The 13,841-nt window shown below is 41.6% G+C and overlaps 1 protein-coding gene across 3 annotated transcripts in view; it reads left to right on the top strand.

The window, feature by feature from the left end:
* Nucleotides 1-2,224: 2,224 nt before the first annotated feature.
* Nucleotides 2,225-13,841, top strand: part of KLHL7 (kelch like family member 7) — a 57,483-nt gene continuing 45,866 nt past the window's right edge. Inside the window, exons 1-2 of one of the 3 annotated variants that reach the window (XM_060108305.1) lie at nucleotides 2,500-2,585; nucleotides 3,062-3,231. Coding sequence is in view for 1 of the 3 variants with exons in the window: in XM_060108303.1 (XP_059964286.1) it covers nucleotides 2,466-2,585 (120 nt within the window). In the remaining 2 variants the exon portion in view is untranslated. Of the gene's footprint in view, nucleotides 2,586-3,061; nucleotides 3,232-13,841 lie in introns of all 3 variants that reach the window. The other 2 variants (XM_060108303.1, XM_060108304.1) reach the window with 2 other exon arrangements.

The raw sequence follows: 13,841 nt of genomic DNA, 5'->3' as shown, positions 1-13,841 counted from the left end.
GCCACCAGGGAAGCCCTAAAGCTCTTTTTAAAATGGTGATCCCAACGCCTCCAAGCTTGCAGTCAGTTTCCTTTTCCACTTGGGACTCTTCCCTCCAGGTGAATGATCCCTCCATTCGTTAGATATCTTTACAAAAGGAACAAAGGAGGTCTTCTGACATTTAGAAAAGCTAAGAAACCTCAAAAGGTACCCTACTACAGCAAAGTAGGCCTAATCAAGGTTCAAGCAATAGGTACAGCAAGTCTTCTCCAAACACTTAATATGCAAATATATTTGAGATTTTCTCTGAGAATGACATGTTAACTTATTTCACAAAGTTGTATTCCCAGGGATACTATTTCAGGAGAGGAGAGAGGAGAGGGGGATGGTTCACAGCACTAGTATTCTCAAGAACACGTTTGGGGAAATGCTGGATTAAATAATAATAGTTAATATTATTAGCTCAATAAAGTAATACTGTTTGTCTTGCTCTGGCACCAATCTAAGCATTTTTGTAAACCTTATAACAGTTCCATGGAAGGTTCTATTTTTACAGGTAAGGAGAGTGAGACACAAGAGATGTTAAGCAATTTGCCCAAAGTTGAACAACTAGAGAGTGGCGAGTTTGACTTTGCATCCAGGCAAAGCCTAGTGCCTAACCTCTGTGCTATATAACCTCCATGGTCTCTTTAAGCTCTGAATCCTAAGGCTCTTCTGTTTGGTGTTCTATATTCTGTAATACATGAAAGGACTATTCCAACATCAGGTAGAAAGGATGCTGCTCCTTGATTCCTTTGCCGTGTTACAGAATAGCACTCCATCTCATCACCAACATTTCTGCCTTTGAATCATGGATCCTTAGTGTCTGCCAAGGCCTTAGAGTAAGAAGACAGATTTCCACTTCATTTCAATTAAAAAATATTTAAATAATTCACTCTTCAGTATCCTAGGTCATTTAATAAGTAAATGAAATTTTCCTCATTTCTAATTCCATTAGGAACAAATGGCTTCCATTGCCAGGGTCTGCTCTAAAGCCTCAAATTAGAGCTTACTCTTGAACAACAGGGGTTTGAACTGCACAGTTCCACTTACACATGGATTTTTTTCAATAAATACATGTAGTACTACACGATCCATTGTTGGTTGAATCACCTGATGCAGAAATATGGATATAGAGGGCTCATTATGGGACTTGGAACATTCATGGATTTTGGTGTCCCCGACAGGTCCCGGAACCAACTCCCCTGCAAATACCCAGCGATGACTGTATTGACTAATTAAAATAGAAGATCTGAGAACCTTTAGATGAAAAGAAAAAAGAAAAGGCGCACAAAAACATAAATGTCTTATTCTTTTGTAGAAATGTAGGCTTATATGCCACTTGTTCTTTCATTTGAGTTATACTATATTGTTTTGTTCTCATCAGGAGAAAGCATAATGCTTTGATAGTGTCAATTATTTTACTTAAAACGTTTCTATGTATTCCTATATGGACTTAGGTAGCAAATTAAAGAGGTATGTATAAGTTTTCAAAATGTAAAATATACAATTTCAAATAATCTTCTATATTATCATATACTAGAAAGAATAAATTATTATAGTTACAAAAAGCATGCTCCTGAGTTCTGTGACTAAGTTCCGTGTTTCTGTAGAACACTTGGGGAAGCCTAATTGAAGATTTCTGGACCTGACACCTGATCTTAGTCTCAAACATTGAGGAGTAAAACAGCCTAAGCAAGCAGGCATTCTACATCAAGGAGACATCAGTGGGGATTGTGTGTTCTTGCCATATGAATCCCAAGCAAATAAATCTTGTACTCCATGCAATAAACCTTTAACTTTCAGTATGTGATAGCCTTTCCTCATTTCATAAATATTTATTGAGCGCCTGCAATATGCCAATCTCTGATACAGCAGTTAAGAAAACACCAACCCTGCTCCTACGGAGCTTACATTAATGGGAGACTCTTTAATGTGTTCTGCCACCCAATTATCAAAAAAAGATAATCTCGCCACGTAAGCCAATTGTGTAAAATCTGTCTTGGGCAAAGGGAACGGCACACGAACCCTCGGACCACCTTGAAATGAAAACTCAGCCTGTGCAGGAAGGACGCAGGGCGCCAAACGCAAGAGGGCGCCCTTGCCTCGCGCCGCTCGGAGCGGCGCGCCGCTGTGACGCGTAGGCTCCGCCCCCTGCTCCCTTCATAGCGCCCCCGCCCCCTTGAGCAAAGTGCGCAGACTCCCCCTCCGGGCTCTGCTCCTGCAGGAGACGCAGCCGAGTAGCAGGCGTCGCCTCCCCGCGTTCTTCTGAGGGTGGCTGCCGGGCCTTGTCCTACCGCAGTGGCCGCCTCGCGCGGTTCGGGAGCAGGGCGCTGCAGCCGCGGTCCCAGCCTCGGTGTTCGGTAAACAGAAGCCCCAGCGTGCCGGGAGCGTGCAGCCCCTCGCCCGGCCCGGCGAGCCCCGGGCGTGAACCGCGTTGACGGAGGATGGCAGCCTCCGGGGTGGAGAAGAGCAGCAAGAAGAAGACCGAGAAGAAACTTGCTGCTCGAGAGGAAGCTAAACTGTTGGCGGGCTTCATGGGCGTCATGAATAACATGCGGAAACAGGTACCGCCTCTGTGGGAGTGACCGACGGCGTCGGGGAGGTGGTCCGGGACTCGGGCCCCTGTCAGCCGCGGCTGAAACCCGCGCCCCGGGGATCGCGACCCTCTTCTTCCTCTGTCCTCGCCCTTCCTTGCATTTTCGCACGCCAGCGAAGCCGCTGTCGGTGGAGGGTCGCGTTAAACAGTTCTCGAGCAAAAGTGCCTCGTCGTCCGCCGATGCTGTGGCTCCTGACTCCTATGGGGCCCCGTGGGCCGGCATTCAGCGTCGGGTATCGGTTGTATAACAGCTGTGCCCTAGTTATCTCTTTGTGAGGCGAGGATCCCTCCATTGGCCAGCCGTTTTAAGGTGTCGTGAGATCTCGGGCGAAGAACCCCATTGGCACAGCCCAAACTGAAGCCCCCCAAGGAAGGGAGAAGCATTGCTGGCCTGACATCAGCTCCTCTAAAATAAGGATCCCCGCCCCCCTTCTGTGTTACCAGGGTGGAGCTAGTAGAAGACAGATCCTCCTGTACGTGTTAATTTAGAGCAGAAACAGTCGTGGATAAATACCGTGCCGCCTTTTAAGGGCACCGTGCGCCTCTGTTAAGAGGAGTTCTTTGTTCTTTGATGTGTGGCGTATTAGTGAAAGTCTTCAGCACGTCGGCGAAAGGTGGGTTATGAAAAGAATGGGTTTTAACGCCAGAGATCGTAGACTAGAGAATCTATTTGTTTTTAAATTCCATAGCATCTTATACCAGTAGGCGTAGAAAAGTCACTTGGTTATTTTCTCGTCCTGGAAGTGGAAGCTTTATTTCTAGAAATATGCATCCAGGAAGATTTGTGGGAATGTTTAAGTTTTGTGACCGTGGTCCTGTTTTTCATGACAAAAGCAGGACATGAGTATAAGTAACTGCAAAACCTAGTTTGCTCATCTGGTGGTGCTGAAACCACACAACCCAGGCAGGGACTTGAACCCACCGTCTTTTTTTTTTTTATTTTTTTTATTTTACAAATTTAATCAGTTATACATATACATATGTTCCCATATCCCCTCCCTTTTGCGTCTGAACCCACCGTCTTTTAATTGAGATCACACACCTGGTCTCAGGACTTTAATGAAGCTCAGGTTCTTTTTTTGTTTGGGGTTTTTTTTTGGCTGCGCAGTGTGGCTTGTGAGATCTTAGTTCCCCGACCAGGGATTGAACCTGCGCCCTCGGCGGTGAAAGCGCAGAGTCCTAACCACTGGGCCGCCAGGGAGTTCCCAAAGCTCAGGTAGTTTATGTCTCAAGGCAGAAGGAATTCAGTGAAAGACAAGGTGATAGGTAAGAAGTGGATTTATTTATAGAGATATACATTCCATAGACAGAATGCAGTCTGTGTGAAAAGGCGAGAACGGCCTTGGGAGAAACACACTCCACAGACGAGTGCGGGCCATCTCAGAAGGCAAGAGGCCCCAAAATATGGGGTGGTTCGTTTTTATGGGCTGCGTAATTTCATAGACTAATGAGTGGGAGGATTATTCCAACCATTTCGGGGGGGGGGGGAAGAGGCGGAGATTTCCAGGAACTGGGCCACCACCCATTTGTTGGCCTTTTATGGTTAACCTCAGAACAGGCAGGGCACTGGTGGGTGTGTCATTTAGCATATGCTAATACATCACAGTGAGCGTGTAATGAGGAAAAAGGTCCACTGGAAGTCAGATCTTCCACCATTTTGGACCTAGTTGGTTCTAACCAGTTTTTGTCATGTTCTATGGCTAGGTCATTCTTTTAAAGGTTGTGCCCTGCCCCCTTTCCTCCTGTTTCAGTTCTGATGGGACTATGGACAACAGTAGAGGAATTTAAGAGTTTTATGAAGATATTAACTTTGGTTTCTTTAAGCAAACTCTGCTGGGGTCTTGTCTTTGTTCATCAGCTCCTGACATTGTGCATGAATGCAGTAGATATTTGTGGGAGTGCCTTTAAATCTTGCCTGGTCTTTGGGCTGAAGTAGCTGTGAATGCCTGAATGCAATATTCTATGTGACTTTCATGTATCTATTTCCATGTATACATTCATGTTCCTTTCCTGTGAACCTTTCTTACATTTAGGACACCACCGACTTTGCATTGCTAGTGCATTTAACTAGTGTCTGCCTCTGAAAGGTAATTGCACTGCAGTTCACCAGTGCCCACATTTGTTTCCAACAACCCTCCCACTCCCCCAAATATGTGTTTTCATACGCAGACTATAGCATTGTAAAGCATTGCCTCATTTCCTATGTACATGGGGTGCAACTGGGTTGCAGCATCAGATGTTTACTTGAGGAGAAGGGGATTGTCTGAGACTGTATGTTTAGCTTTGGGGGTTTAAAAATTGATTCATATCCTTTCTTAGACTTGGCTTTAAACAATATTAGCATCTACTTATTTACTGTTAAAACAGAAATAAAGTTACTGAAATACCAGGTTTCTGTTACTGAGTAGGAAGGGGAAAATGGATGCTGGGTGAGACATCAGGAATTTCTTCGACAGTGGTTAACTGGCCTTAATCTGGAGTTTCTCCTTTTGTCATTGGCTTTGCTTTGTTATTCAGACTGTTCTCCAGTAACACTTTTACCAACTTAATGGAATCCTGCATCTTTTGTAAGATGGGCAGCTTCACTTTGCAGTGGATTTACATTATACATGTATCGTTCTGTTTAACATAACACAGAAGAGGCTCACCAAGAATGACTGACAAGGGCAGTTGATGGGAAGTGGCAGAAATAGAAGCTGGTCTGAGCCAGAGGAGGAATGTTTGAGTGAGGACCAGTTTTAAAAGTGTTCTTCTATGGTGAATACTTTTGTGTTATTACTATTTTTGCTTTCCCTTATGATCTCATTACTTTGGGATCAGGATAATGAGTGCCTGGATGACAAGGGCCCCCAGAAACATCCCTATACAAATTTAAGAACACTTAAATTCCTGAATCCCAATTCCTGCTCTATCATTAATTAGTTTTGTGATATTAGAAAAAGATATAGGTCATTTCATGTCTCTGTAGCATTGCAACCAGTCTATACGTAGTGGTGAAAGGGGGTTCTGCTGAGCCCGCAGCCTCAGCTTCCTGTGGAGCCTTTTCCTCCATTATCCTTTCAGTCATTTCCAGCCTTTTGTTTTTAAGTAAACTTTACAATGAAGTATAGGATTCACGAAAAGGATCCAAATCATAAATGTGCAGCTCAAAGAATTATTGCAAAACGAACACACCCCCTCCAAGAAAAAGAACTTGGCTAGTACACCAGGAAGTCTCCACCTTATGCCCTTCTCAATTGCTACCCTCTCAAAGGTAACCACTATTCTAATTTCTACTACCATAGATTTGTTTGTCCTGTTTTGAACTTGTATACATGGAATCATACAGTATACACGTGTGTGTCTTGCTTTCTTAAAGCTAGCATTTTTTTGAATTTTATTTATTTTTTTATACAGCAGGTTCTTATTAGTCATCCATTTTATACATATTACTGTATAGATGTCAATCCCAATCTCCCAATTCATCCCACCACCACCCCCCACCGCCACTTTCCCCCCTTGATGTCCAAGTCTAGAAACTGTCATACAGAGTGAAGTAAATCAGAAAGAGAAAAACAAATATCGTATACTAACGCATATATGTGGAGCCTAGAAAAATGGTACAGAAGAACCGGTTTGCAGGGCAGAAATAAGAGACACAGATGTAGAGAACAAACTTATGGGCACTAAAGCTAGCATTTTGTTTGTGAGATTTATCTATATTGTTGTGTGTTGCTCTAGTCCATCTTCATTGTATGTAATATCCCATTGTATGAATACACCACAATTTATCCATTCTATCATGTTGGGTATTTGGGACTATTAAAAGTAGCACTACTTTGAATATTTTTGTACATTTTGTACATGACTTTTGATTTGTATATGTATGCATTTCTGCATTTTTGTTGGGAAATACCCAAGCGTGGAGTTGTTGAGTCATAGGTTAGGCTACATTCAGTTTTAATAGATCCTGTGGTACGGTTTCCAAAGTTGTGCCAGTTCACACTTTGGCCAGCTCTGTATGAGAGAGGCTTTTTTGCTCTACATCTTTGCTAACACTTGATATTGTCAGTCTTTGTAACATTAGCCATTCTAGTGGATGTATAGTGGCATCTTCTTTAATTTGGTTGAGCACCTTTTCATTCATTTTTCCAACTTTTTTTTAGAGTACTGTTATTATCTGTTACACTAGAAAGGGGCTCTACAAAGTAGGGCAGGGTCATAGTCACTCTTGCAGGTACCCAGTGCTGTTGCTTTTGTGTTAATGAAGTCCAGAAGACCTTAACAATTGAGAGATGTTTTGAGAACTTTCTGAGTACCACTGCAGTTCACAGTTTCCTCAGGTTAAATGAATTAAAACATAATTAGAATTTAAAAGCTTATGTTAAAGCCCCATTGAGAGTTAAATGAGAGAACCACAAAGCTGATTTGAGGATCGGATGCTGGGCAGTCACCTGGACTCACTTACTAACTAAAATGACTCAGCTTCTGTATACTCACCTCTCCAAGACTGTCAGTTACTACATGTCATTAATCTTTAGGGTCTCTTGTGAATAATCTAAACCTTCTGCATTAAATCCTCAATAATAGAAATACTTCTCGAGCACTTATTCTGTACCAGCCATTCTCCAAAGTGTTTTATATGATTGTCTCATTTAATTTTCATAACGACTCCCATTGACAACTCCCATTATCCAGACCTTCCTATTCTTAACTCTCTTCTGTTTTCTCTTTTTGTCTGTCCAGTTTAGGAGATATATCTCTCTCTTCACTCTCTCTTCAATGTCCTAAGCTTTCTTGGCCCTCAGTCCTTTTTTCACATCCTTTGGGCAAAAAGCATTGATGACTGTTTACCTTCTTTGTGCAACGCTTCTAAGCACAGCTGAAGAATATCCCATTACTGGGCAGTCCTCTGCCAGGTGAGTCCTAACTTCAGCTGGGCTGGCAGTACTACTGGTGAGCAGTTCTACTTACTATTTATTTTACTATTTTCCTGTAACCCAAGCCCTTACTCTGTATCCTCACTTTCAGTACATCATCCCTCTTTTGACGTCACAAATAAATAGAAGTCATTAGTCTGGAACTATCTAACTTTTAACTTTCCACCACCAAATCTATAAACCTGTTTTGGCACTTTTTAAAAATTCTGCTACAATGGATAAAGCCATTTAAAGCCAGTACTTTCACCTGGGCTTTGACTTTCTCAGTACTAGTGTAGTCAGAAAAGTTACACCATTGGTTATTCTTTCTTTGTTAGGCATCTTTAACTTCTCCTTCTCTTCTGGATTCTAGCCATTAGCATTTAGGCATTTTTTGTTTGTTTGTTTTTTTGCGGTACGCGGGCCTCTCACTGTTTTGGCCTCTCCCGTTGCGGAGCACAGGCTCCGGACGCGCAGGCTCAGCGGCCATGGCCCACGGGCCCAGCCGCTCCGCGGCATGTGGGATCCTCCCAGACCGGGGCACGAACCTGTATCCCCTGCATCAGCAGGCGGACTCTCAACCACTGCGCCACCAAGGAAGCCCCTTTAGGCATGTTTTAATCTCTCTAGCTTTTAAACCAACCAACAAACCAATACACTTAGTCTCAATATTTCCCTGTAAATAATATCGCTCTCCCCCTTGTTAAAACCAAGAGGGTGGGTAGAATCACTGCCTCTTGGCTCACTGTTTATCTATTCCCCTATTTCAGTTTGGCTTTCTCACTTATCCATTTAGATGAATACTTGTTGAGAACCCATTGTGTGAGACCTACTTACCATAAAATGGCAGGTACAAGAGACTAATAAAAGGCCAGTGTGACTGGAGCACAGAACATAAGGGGAGGATGGTGCAAGATGAAATTGGAGAAGTAGCTAAAGATCTGCCCGTGTATAGCCTCATAAGTCAAGTTAGGGGGTTTTGCTTTTATTCTAAAACCCTTTCAAATATATATATATGTATGAGAGGAGGAATGGGTGTGTCAGTTTTTCTTTTGAAAAAGATGATTGACTGCTCTACGGTGAATGAATTAGCTGTCAGAGTAGATGCTGGCAGACCAAACAGGAAGTTGTTACAGTAGCGCAGTGAGATGGTCCTTTGGACTAAGGTGATAGCAGCAACAGCAATACCAATGAAGAAAAGATGATATTTTCAAGAGATTTAGGAGGTAAGATCAACAGAACTTAGTGATGGTAACGATATGTGGTTTTGATGACTAAATTAGAAAACCAAATTAAGATAACTTAAAACAGAACCTGATAATGAGTAAGCTCTCAATAAATGTTGGCTATTTTTGCTGTTGTTGTGATGGTGGTGGTTGACTGGATGCTGAGGGGTTCTGTACAAGATGTCATTTATGACCTCCAGGGTTCTGAAATGCATAACTAGATGGATGATGACACAGTTCTCTGAGAGGGGAGATACTGGAAATGGATCAAGACTTTGAGGAAAGGATTATAGTTTGTGTTTTAGATAGTTTAGTTTGCAGTGCCCCTGAGACATTAAGGTATCTGATGAGTTGACAGGTCTGGAGAGTTGTAGGTTAAAAGTATAAATTTTTGAGTTATCTGCATATAGAAGATAAACTTCATTGAAGCTCTGGACAGTTAAGAATCTAGGATAAAGGCTGGGTAGGGAATGAGCCTGTAAAGAAGACAAAAAAGTAATGGCCAGAAGAGTAGGAGGAAAATGAGAGTTTTGAGAATCGGAGAAGAAATTGTTTCAGAAGGGAGATGACAAATTTTGAAGCCTAAGAGAAGTCAGAGTAAGATTAGAGCTAGAAATGTTCAGAGGATGTAGCAACAAAGAGGGGTTTATTGACTGTGATGAGAGTTGTTTTGATGGGGAGACGGATGGAAGTCATATTAGTGTGAGTAGGATATGAGAAGATTGAGACAGTTCATTTGAGATTTGGCCCTGAAGGGAGTGAGGGAATCAAATAAAGCCTTTTTAAATGGAAGATGTATGTGTGTTTAAAAACTAGTAGGAAGAATTCATTTGCAATGGCGAGGTTTAATATATGTGAAACAGAATGGGTGATTGATAGATGATTCCTGAGATGAAGTCCAAAAGTAAAGGTGGGTAATCTCCTATGGGAGGAGGATCGTTCCTCTTCTATAGGAGTGGGAAGGAGGAGAGGGTTGGTAGGTACATAGGTGGGTGTGTTTGGAATCAAGAGAATGAAGGAGTTCCTATCTAGAGGCTTTTGTTTTCTCTGAAAAGTAGGAGATGAGATCATCTGCTAAAATGAAGGAGGAAGAAGATGAAGCTGGAGGTTGAGGAAAGTTGTTTTTGTGAAGAATAGAAATGGTATGATGGCTGGCAGTGTGGTTTGGTTTTGTTGCTGTTTTGGCTGCACCATGTGGCGTGTGGGATCTTAGTTACCCGACCAACCAGGAATCAAACCCATACCCCCTGTAGGAGTACTAACCACTGGACCGCCAGTGAATTCCCAATATCTAAGTCATCGTCATCTTTTTTTTTTTTTTCCACACCGCATAGCTTGTGGGATCTTAGTTCCCTGACCAGGGTTTGACAGCAATATTTTTTGAGGTTAATTATCATGAACTTATAATGAATATTTATCCTTAACTTGGCCTTCAAAGCCCTGTCATAAAGGTTCTATGACTCGTTTCCCTTCCTACTCATGCTTCAGTTCTTTATTTTTTTTTTTTTAAGATTTTTTCATGTGGACCATTTTTAAAGTCTTTATTGAATTTGTTACAGTACTGCTTCTGTTGTATGTTTATGGGGTTTTTTTGGCCCCGAAGCATGTGGGATCTTAGCTTCCCCGACCAGGGATTGAACTCTCACCCTCTGCATTGGAAGGCAAAGTCTTAACCCCCAGGGAAGTCCCTCAGTTCTTACTTTAAAAGCCACTTCTTCCCTGAATGCCCTAGATTATGTCAATCCCCTCTATTACATATGTTCTTACAGCACTCTATTCCTTTCTTTCGTGCATTTATCAGCTCTATAAAGGCAATAAACACTATTTAGTTTAATGCATGTCTTTGCTACTAGGCTCTAAGCTCCATGAGGGCAGGGACTGTGTTTGGCTTGTTCAGCTATATTGCCAGCATCTACCACATAGGTGCTTCAATATTTGTTAATACAATAGTTGATATCATATGTATGGTTGATAACACCTAGAGGATGAGTGGACAGAGGATCTGGGTAGCATCAACATTTTAAAGGATAGGCAGAAAAGTGCATTGGAGATTAAGGTGTGGGAGGAAGGAAGACAGCAGGGAATAATGTCATTGAAACCAAGCTTAAGTTACAAAGGAGAGCCAGTCGGGAGTATCCAATGCTATAGGGAGGTCAAAAAAGAGATTGTCCAGTGGATTTGAAAATTGGTGGTTTTAGCAAGTAAAGTTTTAATGGCATAGTGGGGGAAAAATGCAAATTTTAGAGGACAAAGCAGGGACAGAGTGGGGAGTACATGGAGAGCAAATTGCCCCCTTTGTGGCCCAAGCTTTCCCAGATGGTATCAATGTTCTGCTAAACTCTATAGTATCTAGTGCATACTGTCATCATGACACCATATGTGTGTTGAATAAATGAGTACAGAAGCACATCTTAAGAGAGACATGATTGTATTAAAATTACCTTCTGAGAAGAAGGGGGACAGTCAAGATTTGGGAGATGCAAGGACCAGGGTAGCCCCAAAAGCCTCTGGCCTTTTTCTAGGACACTGCCTTCATTGCACCTCAGCTCTGACTACTTGCAGTCTGTTTCTCTTTCAGAATTTCAGATCTTGGAGAGAGAGGATCTGATAAACGTAGTCTGGGTTAAATGTTAATCCTGTGAATAAATTATCCTAAGCAGAATAGGGCCATGTAACACAAACATGATCTTGAAAGGCCCATGTATTGAGGCCATTTCCCGAGAAGGAGGAATTGTAAGTCAGGTGGCTACTCCAGTTGGCATCTACTACAAAGATTCATATTAGTGAAATCACTGATAAATTTTTTAGTACATAATAATATAGCATATAATTTAGTTACATTCTGTTGAGCTGTCAAAAAATGTGGTTGATTAACGTTTAAGAGAGACACTCTTAAGAATATGCCATCTTAAAGATGTTTAAAAAAAAAGAAAAAAAAAGAATATGCCATCTTATTTCAGGTTAGCTTACTGGAAAATGGTATGCCAGGATTAAATGAGTACTGCCTTAGACCTTCTCTTTGAGTTGCAATTAAATTGAATCACAATTTAATATTACACTTTAAGTTATTACTGTGAAAAATTATTTTAAAATGGTTTTGTGTCTTCTGTAAAACTTCTTTTAGCAATTTTGCCTTTAGTCACTCATTGCTTTAGGAAGCAGCACGCTATAGTGGAAGTAACATGGACATTGGATTCAAACAGATTTCTGGTTTTGAATTCTCTGCCTTCTTACTAATTGTGTGACGTTGAACAGGTCGATTCTTCAGCCTTTTATGTTCTTATGTGCACAGTGATCATAATATCATACTAAACCTACCTTACTGATGTTGGGACTAATGAGAGAAAGAATGTGAAAACTCTTGATAAATTATACACTGTTACACAGATATTGTTGGTATTGTTATTATCACAGTGAATCTGCTGGGATTCTTGGTTACCAGCAACAGAAACCATTCTGTCTTAAGTAAAAGTAATTTATTGCAAGGGTATTGGGAACTTACACCATTCACCGTAGGCTGGAAGATGAGCAGTCCTGGCAAACAAGCCCAGGGATTCTTTGGTAGCTAGGCTGCAGAAACCCTGGAGTCAAGGTTACAATGCAGGAATAGTCTTGACGACTTGCTGGTGCCACCATAAAGACATCCCGTCGTCCCCCACACACTACCCCATCTTACTGTCATTCACCCAAGATTCAAAATCCTGGAAGTAGGTATCTGATTGGTTGGCCTTAGATTGTTTGCCAGATTAGGGCTCTGCTAAGGAGTGAATAGAAGAATTATGTGATTTACTGGTTCCATAACGAGGGGCAGGCTCTGAGAATTGCCCTCTCCCCAAGATAGTTCATAATGAGGATTTTTTCCAGAAATGAGAGTTTGGGGTTCTAGGAGGCAGGGGAAATTGGATGCTAGATTGCCAGAATCCACAAATATCCACAATGACTTATACCTTAGGTTGTCCAATGCAAACATGCATGCTCTTATTCTGTCCTATAATTTAAAAAAAATTTATATGTATATATATATATATATATATATATATATATATATATACATATCACCAATTAACTTTTTTCACTTACCATATCTAACTCCAGGATCACTTGGTGATATCCATTCCTTCTATAGGCATTTTAAGACCCTAAGGATATATGTAATAATAGATTCTTTATATGATCGTGGAGGGGAAAGGAAACTAGTTAAAACTTAGGTAAATATAAAAGCAAAGATGAAAATAAAGGTAGAAGCCACATTCATTGTTTATTATTTTTTCATTGTTGTATTTGTGACTTCTTCCTTCACTGGCTATTCCTATTCTTTGTCTTTAGCCGACCCCTTAAGATTCTTTATCTGATGGGGTGACCTGGTCTTTTATTCCTAGGTATCTTGAACCTTTGGTCTTGCCTGTATAGTGTTACTTTAGTCTTACATTAACATTTACCACTGCAGTTGGCAGTACTACTGTTGGGTCTGGGATTTGATTTTATGCTACTTAAAAGCTGATTAGTTAGCCTGTTGCTGTTTAATGGATGCTGGCAGAAGACATGAGACTCCTAGGTCAGAGACAACAGACTTGATTGTTCACAGCATCACCAGCATCAACATGTATGCATCAGTTCCCCTTGCCCCACAAGTATTATGAGGGTGACATGGTGGGACCCAGATGGATGTTAGGGTTTGTGTTACAGCTAAGGAATAAACAGTAAGGAATCTGCCACTTTTATAGCAAATGATAGGCAAGCTTGCTGCTTATCCTGGAGGGGAGACATTATCTCACCCTTATGGTCGCTTTCTGCCAACAAAACCCTGAGAAATGATGGCCTGGGTAAAAAGTGGTAGATCCTTGCATTCTTGGCATGTCCAGGAAGATATGCAGGAACTCGAGACCCATAGAGAACTGTCTCTCCCAACAACCAGGAGGTATCCAAGGGGGTCCCCCGAGTTCCAGTCATCTTCTGTCCCATGGAGGAAGAGCAACAACTTTTTTCTTGATGGCCAGGATCAGGCGCCTACCCAAATGTAATAACTTTTTACCCAGTGGCATGAGGAGGCCAAAATGGCCAGGTCACAGTCTTAACTGTCAATTCTGTGGAAATGTTGTT

Source organism: Mesoplodon densirostris, chromosome 9 (assembly GCF_025265405.1).
Source record: "Mesoplodon densirostris isolate mMesDen1 chromosome 9, mMesDen1 primary haplotype, whole genome shotgun sequence".
Taxonomy (NCBI): Eukaryota; Metazoa; Chordata; class Mammalia; order Artiodactyla; family Ziphiidae; genus Mesoplodon; species Mesoplodon densirostris.
This window is presented reverse-complemented; position numbering and strand designations above follow the sequence as displayed.